Source organism: Pollachius pollachius (assembly GCF_949987615.1).
Source record: "Pollachius pollachius genome assembly, chromosome: 13".
Taxonomy (NCBI): Eukaryota; Metazoa; Chordata; class Actinopteri; order Gadiformes; family Gadidae; genus Pollachius; species Pollachius pollachius.
The window spans coordinates 15,147,549-15,166,061 of record NC_136946.1 but is presented as its reverse complement, the minus strand read 5'-3'; the positions used below and the strand labels follow the sequence as shown (position 1 = coordinate 15,166,061).

The window sequence follows — 18,513 nt, the reverse complement described above, 5'->3', positions numbered from 1 at the left end:
GGGATATGTCAGACATGCGGTCTGACATATCGTCAGTGTGTCAGATACTGGTGATGCTCCAGGACAATTTATTGATTTATTATTATTTCGATTGTTGCCAGACATTTAAGTACAATCATAAATTATATTTAAACTACAGACCCGTTCATATGTTTCCATTTTTCTCCACTACAAGTGCCTTGGCTTGTTCAATATCTAGTCTTTTATTAATTGCTTACTGCAGACAAATAAAACAGGGCTACACCCAAAGTCTGCCCCACTAATAAGTGCCCAGTCCACATGCATTAAAGCTGTTATGCTTGTTCCCCCTGCCAAACAACTTCCTCCCCACCCAGCATCATTATCATATGCTTTCTCTACTAAGAAAAATACTGCAACAGCGCTTCTTTATTAGTTTTCCTGATATCTGCCTCCAAACATACACTGACTTAAATTTATTTTGCCCTTTACTAAATCCAAATCGACATTGATAGAATACAGTCATACTTTCTATGACATCTTTCTGTGACAATGCGCCTAATTCGTTTTCAGAAATGTGATGTAAGAGCAATGGGTCTTTAATTAGATGGAGCTGATGAGTTGTAACACTGTAACAATGAAGTGCTTCTACTCATCGGGTATTCGGTCTGTGTCCCGGATTGTATCAGACAGTTTCACTATCATTGCCTCTGACTGCAACACAACTATTATGCGACCATGTTATAGCAAACATTGCTGGAGATGGCGCTTACAAAGTCAAGGTTGGTCATTAACGGTTCCCTGACGTTGCTGATTTATTTTTGATAGCAGGATTGTCAGCAAACATCCAGGCTCTCTCGCCTATGTGACATTTTTGCTCCAAGTCCACACCCAATCAACATACCATACCCATGAAACAAGCTATTCAGGCGCGATGTGTTCACGTGCCGGATGTGTTAAGCGAAAGTGGAATAAACCAAATCGTCAGTTTCGTGTGGGTAATATGTTTTTTTTATTTAAATTCTGTTTAAAAAAAGTAAAATTGAAAGCTTGCACAAATTTAATATTTTTTAGTAAATACGTTAACTGAAGCCTTTCATTTGTTTTTGAAAAACATTGCCTGGAATAGATTCTTCGTTTGTAGTGCACATTCGCACACTGACACCCCTCCTGAAGATGTTGAATTCCGTTTGTGTTCTCCCCTTTTATACTGCGTGTTCTACCATGTTTCCTATTTTAAACAAGAAACCTAGTACTGTAGTATATTAAGTGAAACTTATATTTTTGGTGGGTTATTTTCATTAGAAAAATGGCACCCCCGATTGCACCTCCAACTCTCCAAAAAGACGATACGAACCATAAGTTACACTTCCGCATGATAAACGAGCAACAAGTGGAGGATATCTGTATTAACCTTTTCTATAAGCCGCATACAATTACGCTTTTAACCTTATCTGTGCTCAGTTTGATGTACTTTGTGTTTGCCAGGTAAATAACACTGTTAAACTGATCGATATATATTATGGAATTTATTGTTCATTTAATCAGTTTAGACTCCCATTCATTGTATGTGAACAGCTGTTAAACATGTCATACTATGTGATTGACAGGGACGATGCCCACCCTGACAGCAACCTCAGAGTCGGCATTCTGGTGGTCGTCTCCTTTTTTCTTGTCATCAGCGTCCTGACGTTCCCTAACGGTAAGAAATGTTCATTATTAAAAAAAATAATCTGTAATGAGGGGATTTTGACGAACACCTGCTGCCTAATATTCTGTAAAGTCGTTAAGGCTAAACATTTATTGGCTCGAGGAGACACCTAGTGATAGGATTAAACAAATAAATACAATTATTTAAACTTTTTATGAGTTATGATGTTTCCAGTAAATGATACTTATAATGTTACTTTATATTGCTTTTTTTTAGGTCCATTTACGAGGCCACATCCAGCCATATGGCGTATGGTTTTCGGTGAGACCTAGTCCATCTTGCATTATAAACCATCATGCCTTGCCTCATCTCAGATCAGATCAAATTGTGGTTGTCGTGTTTGCTGACTCTTTCCCATTCTCTTCTTGATAGGTTTGAGTGTCCTTTACTTCTTGTTTCTTGTCTTCCTCCTCTTCCTTAACTGGAGCCAAGTAAAAACTTTCATGTACTGGTTGGATCCTAACCTTCGCTATGCCAGACGGGAGGTTGATGTCATGGTATTGTTATATTGTCTTATTGTCTCTAATTGAGACTAATTGATATATTGATATGCATTCATAGATATATTCATGTTTTTTTCGTTGAAAAAAACATGCATATTTATTCTACATGTCCTTTCACATTTTAATCAATGCTTCACCACTCTTCCCAGGAATATGCTGTGAATTGTACGGTGATCACATGGGACCGCGTCATGAGCCATTTTGACATCTTTGCATTTGGACATTTTGTCGGCTGGGCTATTAAAGCGCTGGTCATTCGCAACTATGGCCTCTGCTGGACCATCAGTATAACTTGGGAACTCACTGAGGTAAGTCTTTGACTGTTTAGGAATCTTTGATTTAAAAACAGTTCTGTGTTGACTATTTTCATGAGGCAATCGGCTTTGAATCAGCATACTATAGCCCATTTCCGATTACAAAATGACCATCCAAATGGGAACAAGCTTTCTTGGGTGGTCTGCATTTCACAAATCTTTGTATTTAACTACCAGCTATATTCCTCATACGTAAACCGTGTTTGTAGGGCTGATTGTTCATGATTGTTCAAGGCATGACTCTGATCTCTTAAATCATAGACCAGAAGTATAATTATGAGGGTTAAGAGTGCCTAATTCCAGCTGTATTTACCCATTTAAAAAACTGTCAAGGACTAGTGTGGTTCAAAACAATATACACCATATCACGGTTTTATTGACATGCAATTCCTCTCCCCCCAGTTATTCTTCATGCATCTCCTACCTAACTTTGCTGAGTGCTGGTGGGACCAGGTGATCCTGGACATACTGCTGTGTAATGGAGGAGGGATCTGGCTGGGCATGACCGTGTGCCGCTTTCTGGAGATGAGGACCTACAGCTGGGCCAGCATCAAGTCAGTTCTTGGTTACTTTGTTTTCTTTCTGCTCTCTTGCTCTCTACCCCTGGATGTAATCCTCTGTTTGTGTGTCTTACATCAGCATGTGTGTTTCCACAGGGACATCCATACCACCACGGGGAAGATAAAACGGGCCGTGCTTCAGTTCACCCCGGCCAGCTGGACTTATGTCCGCTGGTTCGACCCAAACTCCTCTTTCCAGAGGCTTGCTGGCATCTACCTCTTCATGATCCTATGGCAGGTATATTGGACATTTTTTACTAACTCATAATTTTGCATTTCAATATTCTGATTTTAAAGTAGAAATGTGTAAGATTGAGTCCCTCCCAGTTAGCAGGCGGGAGACTTTCAGCATTCAATAAACTCAATACCAGTGTTCTTTCTACTAACTGGCTTTGCAGCTGTGTGACGCAAACTGGCTAGCTCGGCCGGCTGGGTGACATGAGTGGGAGGGTTATTTGGGAGTTTAAATTGCAGTTGAAATGTTACACATAATGACTTTACCATGTGTTGTTGTTCTCCATTGTGTTATTGTATTTTATCCGGAGAGCACATCAAACCGTCCCTTCTTCCTCTTTGTCTCCACAGCTCACCGAGTTGAACACGTTCTTCCTCAAGCACATCTTCATCTTCCAGGTGTCTCACCCGCTCAGCTTAGGCCGCATCTTCATCATGGGAAGCATCACTGCTCCCACCGTGCGGTATGTGCTTGTTTCACAGCCATGCGCATGTCATTGCAGTTTCAAGAAGGAAAGCCCGCTGATTTTCTTCTGATGTTTCCTCTACTTTGCAGACAGTATTATGCATACTTGACGGACACTCAGTGCAAAAGAGTAGGAACGCAGTGTTGGGTGTTTGGGTAGGTCTTCTAAGCATCATGTTTCCTTTATCATTTAAGATATCAATAGATTGCATGCATATGTTTACGACATAAGAAACGACTCATCTCCTGCCAATACTTCTAAGAACTGTGATGTGATCTGTCAGACTTCGATGTTATCTAATTTTGAAGTAACCAAACACAAGAGATTTCAGATGACAATCTTATTCAAGAGTTTTTGCCAAGAGAGGGCGCTATTGCAACAATCCAATGTATAAATGTCGTGCCAATGTTAGTTTTTACCCACATTAAACCTAACATTAACAGAACATGTAACATTTCATCTTTTATTTGATGACAGTGCTTTGTCCTTCCTGGAAGCTCTTGCCTGTGTCAAGTTTGGGCAGGACCTGTTCTGCAAAACATGTATCCAATTTGTGGTCCTATGGCTGTTTTGTCTGGTAAGTATGTTCATCCCGAGGAGAACTTGTTTAAAATATATCTGTGTGGTCTAATGTGTGTTCGGCTGTGTAAATTACTATGTTAGCATAACCATGAGTTCTCTGTAGTAAAGGTTTTAGGTTTTTACCTACAGAAATAGCATGACAGAGAAAACATACAGAATGTAATGTTTAAGGTCCTGATAAAATACTGTGCTCTCTTTCTCCTTTGACATCCTCCAGGCAGTCATAACACTGCTCTGTTTATATGGGATGGTTTGGTATGAGCAGAGGAAAATGGAGGTATGTGCTTTTTTATGAGTTTGTTTTACAAAAATGGCTATGCCAATAAAGTTTAAATAGTATTTTATTGTTCGGTTCAGAGTTCAGCGATTTTTTATTGTTTCTGAGCTTTTTTTCTTTCCTTGGAGGTCTTGAGCAACAAGCGTCGCGATTCACACAACCCTACTGACCCCTGTGGTTTAATCCAAGATGGCTTTTCAGGTCAGTTGTATTCATGGTGATCATACTCTGGTGAACTCTCCCCCTGCACTTTAAAACCAATGCCTCCTCTCTCTCTTGCACAGCTAAGGAACTCCCCAACAGTACCAAACCATCAACAGCACAAAAGAGAAACTTGAAGAAAAAGCGTGCGGTGAACGACCACAGAGGGAAGAAGATATAGGGAGAGTGCCAGAGGTTGGGATCTTATGAAGTCTGGAGGAAAGAGAGTGCTGCGAAGTCACACCTAGCCATGGGTAATACACTCTTGGTAGTGTGGCAGATGACCAATGAAATGCAATTTTTTGTGTGTCTTCCTATCACTAACTCTTTGATAACTATGTATTGGGTGAGTTACATTGTAATAATCATATTAAAACGTGTGAAAGAGTTATGTAGATTTAAACAAAACACTGAAATTCCATGAAACAGTACCTTGATAACAATATTAACTTGCTAAGCACAATCAATCACGATGTCACCATAGGTGTTGTTTTTTTGCTCGTACATATTTATTTATTCCGTACTATGATGCTATGTTTGATTTACACTGAATACTACACTGTTTTTATATATGAGTTAGGTTGTATTGTTTATCTCTGATTGTGTTAACCAATGTTGTCAATTCCATGCATACTAAACAATGTTATTTATCTAGCAGAATTTTCCATGATTGTATTTTTTGAGGAAGTTTTAAATGTCAAGTTGTAAAACAAATCCGCAAACATTTGTACAATTTTTTTTTAGATGTATAGCGTTTGATGATTCGTTCCAGAATATTATTTTTAGGTGTAATATCTTCAATGTTATTTTTTGATTAACTGTGATCTTTAATAATAAATATTAAAATAAAGCTATTTGTGTGTCATACTTCTATCACGAAACTACGACAGTGACATATAACACTCCAGCCTGACAGAAATGTTCAAATAAACAATTGTAAAGGGGACCGATTTATGATTTTTGGCGGTGCAAATGATTATTTTTCAACCTCTATCTAGCGGCATGAGACGTTTGTTTGCATGTGTAGCTACTCCATTTCCCATAGTTCCTGCTCCTAAAGGCTCGCTGTAGTGGATGACAGCTATCCGGCGCCGAGAGACCGATAGACACTCAAACGAACAAGCCATGGCGGCCACGGGTGGAGGGAAAATTAGAAGCAGAAGATATCATATTGCCTCCAAACCTTACGCCAAGAGCAAACAGGTAAAATGGATGAAAGTGATTTTTTTTAATGATTGCATTGATTGGATGGCCGTTACAATAATGCCATTTACTTCCTATCTTTGTTTATTGTTTTGTTAGATCTATTTTGTGGCCTACCGATAGCGCTCATGGCCTCCACGCGCTGCTAGCATGTCAGGGAAATGCTAGCTATCATTAGCAAAGTAGATGCTAGTTTTTAGCCGACAAATGACCCAAGAGAAGTAACGACCGTGATTGTCTTGACATGTGAAAAACATGATGGGACTAATTTCTTGGAATAACTACTTTCGTTAGAACATGATATTCAGATGGCGTATGCACAATTAGCGCCCAGTGACTACAGTATTCCTACGAAGCAGCTAGCTGTCAGCTAACTTGGGAAATACCATGGAAGTAGGATTCAACTGAGCCGGTGTTACCGCTAGCTAGGTTAGCCGTAGCTAGAAGCGCATTGTTGTCTGAGATGTATCCATCGCACAATATTCAGATATATACACCTGACGTTCGGACACACGCTAGGCGTTGTCCATAACTATCTACATTCGATGTTTTATCTATGAGAATAAGTTACGTAAGGAAATATGCAGAGAAAGCATTGCCAAAATCTCTGCCAGCTGTATTGCGTAGGAAGCATTGACTAATTTGAGACCCACATGGTTTAGGGATTCGCTTTTCAGGGGGATTGCAGAGATTGGTTTATACTATGAAACAAACCAACATTGGGGCATATAACTGCTCCTGACAAAATGAATAAGGGATTTGTAAATGGGTATATTGTCACTGAGCATGTAACATGCGACATAGACATGTGAATTTGGGTAGAACGGTACATTTGCTTTTAAGAATGAAAACCAAGGCGCCTAGAAAACCTAGAGCGCCTAATTTTAAAGATTAACCTCAGTTTTTACATGTCCGTGTGTCCTTATTGATCATCGTAATGAAATGCATTGATGGGTTATGTTGACGTATGTCATAATTGTTCTTGTACACAAGCCTCAAAACGGTGGGAGTTTGCATTTGTACCGGACTTGGTTTGCAATTCAAATCAACGCGAGCAACGAAACAAAACTGTATAGTGTATCCATGGTTAATAACGTGTATTTAAGACACTATTTGAACACAATGTTTAAGTGTTGAGAAGCCACTTCAAGGTACAATGGATGAAAGTTGGAGGAAATGAATTGTTTTGCTTGCGTAAGTAGTTTTTAAAATATTAACTGTTCGGTGGGCGTAGTGTTCAGAGGTTGCGGGTTGGTGATATTACTTTACTGTTTTGAAAGGCAATGCGTCTTCAGTGTATCCCGTTGTCCAAACAGCATTCCCTGTGTAAGGTTTGACATGGTTTTTACATTTGGTCAAATGAAATGGTGCATTTAGGTCGGGTTTTATCAAATAGAGTGGGGCAACTCTTGAGTTGGAAGCCTCAGCTCACTGGGTCTGCAAGGGTGTTGTGCTCCTTCAGAGTACTGGCATGCTTTAGTAACAGTCCACAGAGTGCAACCAGATTAAACCTCCTCTCAGCCCAACCTGGGGCCGCTTCCTGTGAGAACAATGACACATGCATAGGCTCTCTGCACCGGCCCCTGTGTTCCCTATGACACAGTCCACCAAAGAACTGCCCCTCTCTGTAAGCCCTGTACACACAGGAGCCAACGTTTATATAATTGAACTAAACATGTACAGTTTAAGCTGTGTAGTTCTATAAAAGTGTATCGGTCAGAATGTTGATGGTTTGTCGGCGTAGATTAGTTTCAGGATGGCAGGGTGCAGACATGTTGTAGTGCAGTCGATCGCCTTAGTGTGCTTAACTGATAAGCATAAAAGCAAGGGGCACCCATGTCTTCTATCAGGAGAGCAAAGCTCCCTCTAGTTTGACAGCATGAATACAAAGAGTCGTGCAGGCTATCAACTCCACTTCTTTTCTCCCATGCTGCAACTTTAGGAATGTAGAAAACAATAATCCATATCCTGAGGGTGCCCTCTTGTACTCTCTTCTTATAACATTAACAGCTACTGACTACATTTTCTACCTAGCTACTGACTACATTGTCAGTTTAATTGACAGCTGTATATTATACGACACACAAACTTTAATTCACAAGCTTTATAATGCACTACTAACTATGCAGAATTTAATATATATTTATGATATATTACTTTAGAGAAGAATGGTAAAATAGCTGCTGTGTTTTTAATTACCAATAGCACTGCTAGTATTTACGCTTTGAGGTATAAAGTGTCAAAAGACAAGCATTATTAATAAAAACGGTGGTTTGGCATTATTCTTCTTGTTATTATATTTATACTTTTTTTTTAATTATTATTGACAATAATGGCTGCTCCGACTGATTGATCTAAGCCGACCCTTGACTGTTCTCTCCCCCTGGCTGGCTCCTCCCTATCTCTGCAGCAGTCAGGCCTGATCAATCGAGTGACCAACACGGTGAAGAGCATCGTTCCGTCCTGGCTACAGAAGTACTTTAAGGGCGAGGATCCTGCTGAGGAGGGGGGCGCCATACAGGGTTTGGAGGAGGACAGCCAGACCCCCCCACCCAACGGCAATGAGGAGGGACCACCACCCCACGACGGCTGGGACTCCCCAGAGCCCAGCACCAGTCACACAGGTGAGGGATGCAGTCAGCCCCTTATGTATACCTGATTTGGGATACTGGGTGATTTCTGAGTATCTGCTGTTATTTTGGGCATCCGTTTGTTACATGTGGTAATAAAGCTTTTGGCCACCACCTAATCCCACACTCTCGCTCTTGTGATTCCTATTTCCGACCGGCAGAGCCTTCGACCAGCAAGGCCTCGCTGAACTTGCAGGACAATGTCCTGTCACGGCCCCCATTGAATCGTTCCCACCCCCTCCACTTCCCCCTGCTGGAGGCCTCCTCCCCCCTCCTAGGGCCCCCTAGCAGCCTCTTCCCTCCGCCCTCCACCTCCTCAGCCCCCGGTCCCTTCACCACGGGCTTCTCCCTGGTGAAGGAGATCAAGGACAACCTCTCCCAGCACGAAGATGATAACATCTCCACCACTAGCGGCTTCTCCTCCCGAGCCTCCGAAAAAGGTCTGTAGTTTGGTACTTGATCTAAAGGTACACAAGACTAACCCGGCCCCTTGAGTGAACTAGTTTACATTTTATAATTATTTTTTTTCTAGATGTTCCCGCCTCCAAAATGGTGTCGGTGCCTCGCCTCTGGTCCCCAGAGTCGGACAGAACACACTCGGGGGCCAATGCCTCCCAGTCCAGTCTCAAGAAGCCCGCCTTCAACCTTTCTGTGTTTGGCACTTCCTCTAACGTGAGTTTCCATGCCGACGTTCACGTTGTGGATCTCCAACGGGTCTCACCAGTTTGCTTACCTTCATTCTGCTTGACTTGACCGTGGTGCTTTCTACTCCTTAGTCCACGTTGAACAGCACAGTGCTCAACTCGAGCCAGCTGGGGGACTCTCCCTTCTACCCGGGGAAGACCACCTACGGAGGGGCCGCTGCAGCCAGAAGCCTGCGCACACGCCCCAGCACACCTTATCAGGTCAGGCATCCACCTCCCTTATGCTGACCTCAGACAGCAATGCAGGACAGCAAGGTGGTATGGTGAATGTTCCTGGACGTCTATCGGAGCAAGAGCCAATAAGAGGGCAGGTCCAAAATATTCCCGTCCACGCGTAGCCCAGTGTTTCCCCCAGCACTGTATGGTTAGGGCCGCCTTAACAACAATAGGGCCCCGCCTTGACTACCAATTTATAGAATAAATAAATATATATATATATTTTTATACATTTTCTTTGAATTATTATGCATTAACAAAGTACAAAACTCTTGTAGGGAAAGAAAATACACTTCCATCAGTTACAAAAAATAAAGATAAATTGACCGCTCCTTGACCACCTTGACTAAGGCATTTTCTGGGGGAAACACTGTCTTTATAGATACAGTATGCATGTTTAAATGCATACGCTGTGGGCTGCTATTCATAACTAACAATAGCAGATATTGGTCTACGAAATGCGAGGCCCAGTGGCTTCAGCAGTTCATTCAACACCCTCGCCACGCATCAGGGTGAAACGACGCAGCGCACCGGCGACGGTGTCTAAGAGGAGCGGTCATGCGCTGCCATCCGAATTCAGCTTGAGTGTGTCATCAGAGAGAACCGGGGTGAAGCTCACCACCGGCTTTATGTGAACGCGGGAGACTGACTCCCAAGTGCTTGACCCTCAGGCGCCGGTGAGGAGGCAGATCAAGGCCCGGCCCGCCGGCGCAGTGCCCTGCGGCGTGACGAGCGGCACGGCCCGGCGCATCCTGCAGTCCCTGGAGCGCATGTCCAGTCCTCTGGCCGTGAGTCCCCCCCCCCCCACAACACACCAACACTCAGGACATGGACCCATCTATGTTCAGAAAGAGATGGCTGATGATCCCTATTTCTTTTAAGGCATGTTAAACATTCATCTAGAAGGCTGTTATCTGTAATTTCTGTGTCGTTTCCCAAACAGGACGCAAAGAGAATCCCCTCTGCTGCCTCTTCCCCAATGTCAGCGGTAAGCACGAGGAATGCAGTACCACACAACACACCTCCACACACTTAAACACGCTTCTAATGTTCTATCCATTGGGGAGAATTTCAAACGTGAGGCATACTTGCGTTATGGTTAGGCAATTTCTTTTGGCGCAGGGTACTTAATTTGCCTATTGTGTAGAAATATTGACCAAATGATGGCTCTATAGATAGGAGTGCTGTTTCCGCACAGCTCTGCCTGGTAGCCACGTCTCCTGGGCACGTATACACCGCAAGATACACTGGAACTCGCATGCTTGATCCTGCTTGTTTGCTTAAGTACATTTGCACCCCTAGTTAGCATGGCTGTTTTTTTTTCTATAGTGTTTTCAGTCATGGCATTAGTATGTTTAACATCAATATGGGAGAGATTGAAGAACAGTGGGGAATTAATGTCTGTCAATAGATAATTTGAATTATGTTGAACTGAGTTGCTAATTTAAACTGCAATCTGTTTTTCCCCGCTCAATGCAGTCAATGGACGGTACAAATCTAGACTACTCACACTTCCAGGCCAAAAAGAAACGGGTAAGTTAATCTGCTCCCAGCGCCTTGATAGGTGGTTTGGTCATTTGTTTTTGTTTTCATACTCGTCCCAACACATGCGGCTACATGAGGCTATCAGAGGGTGTGTAGACAGGAGCTCTACAGCTCAACAGATGACTTGGCGGTTGGGATTTGGCTTAAGGAGGCAGCACACTGTCCCACTGCCTGTTGGCCTACTTAACGCTTTACTCGACAAGATTCGTTTTAGCAAGGCACAGCTGTTTGGTGTGCATCTGCGCCTGTGTATAACACACAAACGCGCACACACATGGACTGAGTTGTTGCGTGTCTTGGTTGGTGTGTAAGTGCCGTGGGGCAGGCCATTGTTGATGATTAGTGCCAGCTCTGGATTGGCGCGGCCTGCAGTCCTTAAAACTGCTGGAAAGCGCCAGCTGTGACAGCTGCATCTCGAGACCCAAACAAACGGCGATTGACCTCCACAGTTAATCATAAAAACAAGAGGAGCAGAGTCCTCGACACATCCATCATGGTCGATGCATGGCTCTTGACGAGCTGCACCTCAGATGGCCCCTAATCTGGGGGACAGAGCCTTCGCCATAGCCGCCCCTACCCTCTGGAACTCTGACACACTGTTCACTCAAAAGTCAACTTAAAACCTATCTCTTCAGGACCACCTACAACATTTGACAAATCATCCTCCGCCATCTTCCACTCTCTCCCGCTCTCTTAATGTGTTGTCTATTGTTGTGGTGTTGTTTATTTTTTTCCCTTTTGTTTGATTGTCTGTATGTATTCCTTTCTTATTTGTAAAGCATGTTTGAGTACTTAAAAAAGCGCTATAAAGAACTGATCAGTTATTATTATTAATATTACTCCATAGCCTGTTGAAGAGGCCATCCGTGGCTGTGTTTTGTCTGTTGACGCGGGGATTCTGCTCAGGGGCCTTGACATGTGTCTGTTGTCCCCTCAGCTGGAGCCCTCCCTCCCCCCAGTGCAGAAGATGTTTGTCCCGACAGCCGCCGCGGTATCGGGGAACCGCTCCGTTTCCTTCAGGCCCTCCCTGACCCCCGGGTTCTCGGGCCGGTTCCTGGACAGAACCTCCAGGGACACGGTCAGTGCCGCCTCCCCGGCGTCTGTTTGTAGTGCTCCACGTGTACCTTTCACGTTGCTCCTTGTGTGCTAACTCCCCTGTGTCTGTTCATGCCCCTTCCAGCCCACCTTACAATCATCACACTTGCCTGATGCAAGCCCGGGTCCTTCTCAAAGGTACGGCTCCTTCCTATTAAGTAGTCCCATCACTACCTGGTCCTTCCCAGGATTTGGAGGTTAAAGGGTCTCTCAAGTATGTGTTTATGTATGGTACATCTTAACCTGTGTGACGGAGTTTGACCACTCATCCTCCACACAGCACAACCCACTGTAGCAGACCAGACTACCCTCTGTCCAGCACTCCTGCAGCCAGCAGCACAGCGGCCGGGGGAGGGGGCAAGATGAAGAGGGAGAGGACCACCACACGGCCCTCCTCTAAACGCCTTGACGATGACGAGGTGGGGACCAGACACTCTACCCCTTGGTTTTGGGGCACTCTTTCTAGTTTTCGTCTAGCTTTTCTTTGTTTTAAACAAACGTTGTCTATGATATCACAACATGGAACTACGAAAAAAGTCAAACTAAAAAGAATCGTTGAACAGATTCATCGGTGGCGGTCAGACGGTGTGTGTGTTCGCTGTGTGGCCTGACTGCTCACCGTGGTAGCCCTGCCTGTGCTCTTCCCCTCCAGGTGGCCGAGGTGCCAGACCTGCCAGCCATCTCCCTCCCCATCAGCACCTTCAGCCTGCCCACCTTCAGCTTCTCCACCCTGCCCCTCACCACCACCGCAAAGCCCCGGCCTAGCGCCGCGCCCCCATCCCCAGCCAAGGAAACTGTAGCAGAGAAGGTAGGACCCTACGGCCTAGATGTGTACCAGCTGAATCCCTTTCTCGAGGTGGATGATCTGTTTCCTATCGCTGGTTCTTATTTCTCTGGGTTTTCTTCTTAGGAACCTTCTGCGGCTCCAGCCCCCCCCTGTCTACCGTTCACCTTCGCCTCTCCCATCGTCAAGGCGACCGCTGCTAGCCCCCCCTCCTTCTCCCCCTCTGTACGTATTGACTGGACGGGCTGATTTGAACTGAGATCGATCATAACGGCCCAGTGAGAATGTGTTTTAACGCTAATCATCTTGTTTTAGGCTGGATTTACCTTCAGTGCACCTGTAGCAAAAATGGGTTCCTCCATGTCAAATGGAAAGCTTGCCACACCCATAGAGGCAGCAGGTAGGTGTCTGTCACGTCAGAGACCGTCGGGGGGGGGGGGGGGGGGGGGGGATTTCATGCCACGTGTATGAGGTGGCCTAAAGGATGAATGCTTAATTGAGGCTGGTGCTGTTCTTTTTTTTTTTTCTACCACAGTAAAGTCCACTACAAGCAATAATAACACGGAGGACTTTGACGGACCCTTCAAACCAGCCAAGACCCTGAAGCAGGGCAGTGTTCTGGACCTCCTCAAATCACCCGGTGAGATGCACTTATTTGTGTTGTTTTATTGCTGACATAAATAACAAGACAAGATGTTTGACTTTCGTCTCTGCTGTCCCAAACACTGACGACCCGTACTCTGCTCTTGGTCCAGGCTTCGCCTCTCCCGTCACCTCGACCTCCCCCAGTGCCAACAGCGCTCCTCGGTCGAGCTCCACGGTCTCCCCCTCGCTCGCCCTCTCCTCCTCGTCCTCCTCCTCATCCTCCTCCTCCTCCTCCTCCTCCTCCTCTTCCGCTGGCTTCGGCAACATGTTCCAGCCCCCGGCAGGCTCCTGGAGCTGTGACGTCTGCATGGTGCAGAACAAACAGTCTGACGCCAAGTGTGTTGCTTGTGGAACACAACTGCCCAAATCAGCCTCCGCCTCCACCACCACCACCACCACCACCACCACCTCCTCCTCCCCTTTCTCCTCCTCGTCCTGCTTTAAACCATTAAACTCTACCGCCACCGAGAACAACAAGACGGGCTTCGGCGCGATGTTCGCCCGGCCCGCGGGCATGTGGGACTGCGACACGTGTCTCGTCCAGAACAAGGCGGAGGCGGTGAAGTGCGTGGCGTGCGACACGGCCAAGCCGGGCACGGGGGTCAAGGCCTCGCTGACGCTGCCGTCGGCCTTCGCTCCCGCCGCGCCCGAGGCCTCCCCGGCCGCGGCGCCCCCGGCGGCGCTCCCCTCTTTCGGGGACATGTTCAAGAAGCCGGAGGGCACGTGGCAGTGTGACACGTGCATGGTGGACAACAAGGCGCAGGACACAAAGTGTGTGGCCTGCATGACCTCCAAGCCTGGTATGCTCTCGTTCACAAACGGACGTTTGAATTGGATTTAATTTAGAATTACAAGTTGTTGTTGTTTTTTTTTCATTGACAATAAGCAGACACTGTTATCCAGCTGAGAGTGTGTTATGAGACTGTTAGTGACCATTACTTTTTTAATAACCGTAGTGTTATGTTTGTCATTGGAAGCTAATGCTTCAGCTTGGGCTCAGAATACTTATCATTTACAGTAACCTCTCTCCCCATCGGGTAATTAACTCTCTTTCCCCCCCCACCAAGGAGTGTCAGCAGCCCCCCCAGCGTCGGCCTCCGCCCCGTCCGGCAGCAGTGCTCCAGCGCTGGGCTTTGGGGACATGTTCAAGAAGCCCGAGGGGGCCTGGGACTGTGATGTGTGCTGCGTTCAGAACAAGGGGGCAGACCTGACGTGTGTCGCCTGCCAGACGGCCAAGCCAGGGGCCGTGGTGGAACCCAAAGGTAAGGGCGGAGAACCCGGCCCTGTGGAACCACGAATGTTGTCCTCCCCCCCCTTGGTTATTTTCCAGAGTTTCCAAATAACGGATGAGGGCTTATGTTTCCCGTGCGTTTGTCTTCTCCCCCCCCTGCAGGTTTCAGTTCTTCGTTCGGCTCGTCGGGAGCTTCGTTCGGCACCTCGGGCTCCGGGAGCTTCAAGTTCGGTACATCGGCGGCGTCGGACTCCCTCCCCTCTGGCACGGCGGGCTTCAAGTTCGGGGCCGCCCTCTCCGACTCCGCCTCCTCGTTGTCCACTGGAGGTTTCAAGTTCGGAACCTCTGCGGCGGAGACCCCTTCTAAAGACGCTAGCGCCTCGTCGGGGTTCAAATTCGGCAGCGCCACGGAGGGCTTTAAGTTTGGCACCGCCGCCAGCACTGACTCGACCGCCACGGACAGCAAGCAGCCCGACTCCAGCTCTGGAGGGCCCGGCTTCAAGTTCGGCGACAACAGCGGGACGCTATTCGGGGCCGGGGCGTCCAGCGCCGAGGCCAAGACCCCCAACGTCGGGTTCTCCTTCGGACTCTCAAAACCCGACGAGACGACGGCGGTGACCACTGCCGCGTCTTCCCCCTCCGTGACTTTCACCCTCCCCACGACCACCGCAGAGAACACGTTGTCCACCGACGGCGCCTCGCTGAAGCCCGCCGGCTCCGTCTTCGGCAGGCTGGGCGGGCCCCTCGCGAGCACCGCCTCCTCCTCGCCCACGCCCGGCTTCGGCGCCACCACTTCCACAGAGAAGGAAGCGGGCGCTCCCGCGTTCAGCTTCGGGAAGCCCGAGGGGAAGGAGCCGGCCGGCTTCATGTTCGGCGCGGCCAGTAAAGGAACCGACGCCACCATGATGTCCCCGCCAGCCGAGACGGGAGGCTTCTCCTTCAGCACGCCGCTCGCCGCCGCCAAGGAGCAAGCCCCCCCGCCCCCGTACCCCTTCGGCAAGCCGGCCGACAAGGGAGAGGTCGCGGCCGCCGAGGTCCCCAAGACGGGCTTCAGCTTTGGACAAAGTGCTGCAGGTTTGTGTTGGTTAGATTCAGAGAGTGTGCGGTGGTCGTGTTCAGCGGTGTCGATTGGGAGATTCAAACTATGGGTTATGACATAGTGTTCTTCATAGTGGTCCCTCTCTCTCTCCACCAGATCCCTCCGCCGCTCCCAAACCGTTCTCCTTCAACACAGCCCCCGTCACCTCCTCGGCTCCGGCCCCCAGCCTCTTCGGCAGCGGCCCCGCCCAGGCTCCGGCCCCCGCCGCTAGCCCGGCCCCCAGCACCTTCATGTTTGGCAAGGGGTCTTCGGCCCCGGCTGCGGCGCCAGGCCCGGCCACAGCCCAGCCCTTCCTCTTCGGGGCCACCGCCAGCGCAGCGCCTCCCGCCGCCAACCCCCCCGGCTTCTCGTTCGGCGAGGTGGTGCCGGCTCACGGCCTGTCTGCAGGTCTGCCTCTCCAATACTTTGGTTCACTATCGTTTTATATACATGGGTCATTTGGATGATTGATCCCAGTACGTACGAACAACGTGTGTCAAGCGTCCTTCAAGTGGTTTGTCAATATGCATGAAACTCAATGTCAGTGTTCCTCTTTTCCCCCCAGCCCCCACCCCCACGTCCTCTCCGTTCGTCTTCAGCTCGGCCCCCTCCTCAGGGTTCGGGGCGGGCACGGCTCCTCCTTCCACGGGGGCTTTCGGGGCCGCACAGGCCGGCCCCGCCTTCGGCTCCACTTTCGGCTCTCCGGCCCCTTCGCCCTTCTCGGGCCCTGCTGCCAAGACCCCGGCCTTCGGGGCCAAGCCCAACGCGGCCCCGGTCTTCGGCCAGCAGGCCAACTCCACGCCGGTGTTCGGCGCAGTGCCCAACCCGACCCAGCCAGGTTGGTGACCCACCTTCTTAGACTGAATCTCCCCATGATCTTGATGTGGCTGCCCTTGAGACCATTGATGTCCTGGGAGAGCATGAAATACAACGGCCCTGCTGAAGTGATGCGCCGCTCAGCCCTTTAGAAACCACGGCCATGTGCCAGTCAATTATGGCGGCAGCACTTACACATTTGAAAGGAAAATCATAAACATACGTCTGCGGTCTTAATGCAGTGGATTGCTCAAACCAGACGACCCTGAATCAAGCCAAGCCTTTCTCCATCCAATCAGGGTTCCAGTTTGGCGGCGCCACTCCGTTCGGAGCCCCCGCCAACAACACAGGGGTGTTTGCCTTCGGAGGCGGCGCCCCCCCGGCCCTTTCCGCCGCCCCCTCCGTGGCGCCCCAGCAGACGGCTCAAGCAGGGTTCACCTTCTCCCAGCCGCCCGCGTTCAACATCGGGTAAATATTGGGCTCTGCTAAAGGCCACGCCGGAGCTCCGCAGAGCTCGTCTGCATCAGCCCCGGATGGAGCCGTTGTAAAGAACCCGTACTGAGGAGAATGATGACACGTTCAACTGTAAAGTGGTCCTACCTTATGGCTCGTGCACTTACACAGATTACAGATCACTGAAACGAGACAAAGATGATAGTACTATAGCACCGGTTGTCCTGCTACTGATTGTAAAGAGAAGCTGCAGAGCTGTGCAAATATTTCATCTTGAGGGTTTCACAACTGCCTCAAATGTATGTCATGTGCATTAAAGCCGTGCGTGGAAAACGGTCGAGGAACAAGACCAGCTACCTATTCATTCCGAATGTGCTCAGTTGTCCGTGCTTTAGACGTTGTGGTATAGCTATTGCTACTTGTGATGTTCCTTTCCTGCTCTACCTGGGATTGCCTTTAGCCTTTGTTGACGATGATGTCATGACTCTCTCCAGGTCGGTCAAGACCTTCACATCGACCCCCGCTGGCCAGCCGCCCATCGCCGGGCGCAAGATCAAGACGGCGGTACGGCGCCGGAAGTGAACCCCCACCCACCCCACCTCCTCCTCGCCCCCGCTTCCCACAACCTGGACTTGAATTAGACTTGACCTTTGACCTTTAGAATCCAACCTGAAGGGCTGACCGATGCCCTGGACGCTCTCTCCCCCCCCCCCCCCCCCCAGCTGCAGGGCGTGGCATGTGAGGGAACACCCCTGGACGGGAGGCGCCTCCTCCCCTAAGGGCTAGATGGTCATCGCAGGGCTGGACTACGGGGCTGCACCTCAGAGTGGCATCTCGTGTGTAGACCAGGTGGCCTGGTTGGTGAAGGTGACCCTCTTAAACGATACGGAATAAGACCTGTGGTCAGAATCTACAACCACGATGACAACAGAGACGACTCCGAGACGCGATCGAGTAAAGAAACCTTTGCTTGGCATTTGAAACAAACAAACCCAAGACTGTCATCTCTCTATTTTCTGTCTGTCTGCTAGACTCTAGGCATGACTTTTTTTTTTTTCTTTTCCTTCTTTTTTTTTCTTTGGTCTCGTTTTTCGGAAATAAAATTACAAAGGCAAAAACTGCAAATCTAAAGAGTTGCGAATGTACACGGCGCCCTGTCGTCGAGTTCAGCTATGGGTGATCAGGTTATTGAGCTGCAATACGCGTAGAGGTAGCGAGAGCTGTTTGGCTGGTCGCCGGCGGCAACCGCTGCGCACGCCGCTGTCTAGCGAGCGCTCTCCGTTTATTGAGATGCTGCGACGGGTGC

The 18,513-nt window shown here is 48.2% G+C and overlaps 2 protein-coding genes across 3 annotated transcripts in view; both read left to right on the top strand.

Moving 5' to 3' along the window:
• The first annotated feature begins 1,197 nt into the window (after positions 1-1,197).
• Positions 1,198-5,624, top strand: ptdss1b (phosphatidylserine synthase 1b). The gene is made up of 13 exons (XM_079748937.1): positions 1,198-1,446; positions 1,569-1,660; positions 1,886-1,930; positions 2,042-2,166; positions 2,322-2,480; positions 2,889-3,040; positions 3,143-3,284; positions 3,632-3,744; positions 3,837-3,902; positions 4,225-4,324; positions 4,547-4,606; positions 4,735-4,807; positions 4,891-5,624. The coding sequence occupies exons 1-13, from the start codon at positions 1,268-1,270 to the stop codon at positions 4,986-4,988; spliced, it is 1,404 nt and encodes a 467-aa protein (XP_079605063.1). The 5' UTR covers positions 1,198-1,267; the 3' UTR covers positions 4,989-5,624.
• A 268-nt stretch (positions 5,625-5,892) lies between these two features.
• Positions 5,893-18,513, top strand: part of nup153 (nucleoporin 153) — a 13,601-nt gene continuing 980 nt past the window's right edge. Inside the window, exons 1-22 of one of the 2 annotated variants that reach the window (XM_079749576.1) lie at positions 5,893-6,010; positions 8,421-8,634; positions 8,802-9,080; positions 9,173-9,312; positions 9,417-9,545; positions 10,232-10,348; positions 10,504-10,548; positions 11,040-11,093; positions 12,043-12,183; positions 12,286-12,338; positions 12,481-12,619; positions 12,853-13,008; positions 13,111-13,209; positions 13,300-13,384; positions 13,520-13,624; positions 13,740-14,429; positions 14,697-14,891; positions 15,023-15,934; positions 16,056-16,346; positions 16,504-16,776; positions 17,054-17,222; positions 17,702-18,513. The exon at positions 17,702-18,513 is cut by the window's right edge and continues 980 nt beyond it. In XM_079749576.1, the coding sequence (XP_079605702.1) occupies positions 5,933-6,010; positions 8,421-8,634; positions 8,802-9,080; positions 9,173-9,312; positions 9,417-9,545; positions 10,232-10,348; positions 10,504-10,548; positions 11,040-11,093; positions 12,043-12,183; positions 12,286-12,338; positions 12,481-12,619; positions 12,853-13,008; positions 13,111-13,209; positions 13,300-13,384; positions 13,520-13,624; positions 13,740-14,429; positions 14,697-14,891; positions 15,023-15,934; positions 16,056-16,346; positions 16,504-16,776; positions 17,054-17,222; positions 17,702-17,789 (4,452 nt within the window). In that variant the 5' untranslated portion in view covers positions 5,893-5,932 and the 3' untranslated portion in view covers positions 17,790-18,513. The remainder of the gene's footprint in view (positions 6,011-8,420; positions 8,635-8,801; positions 9,081-9,172; positions 9,313-9,416; positions 9,546-10,231; positions 10,349-10,503; positions 10,549-11,039; positions 11,094-12,042; positions 12,184-12,285; positions 12,339-12,480; positions 12,620-12,852; positions 13,009-13,110; positions 13,210-13,299; positions 13,385-13,519; positions 13,625-13,739; positions 14,430-14,696; positions 14,892-15,022; positions 15,935-16,055; positions 16,347-16,503; positions 16,777-17,053; positions 17,223-17,701) is intronic. The other variant, XM_079749577.1, reaches the window with a different exon arrangement.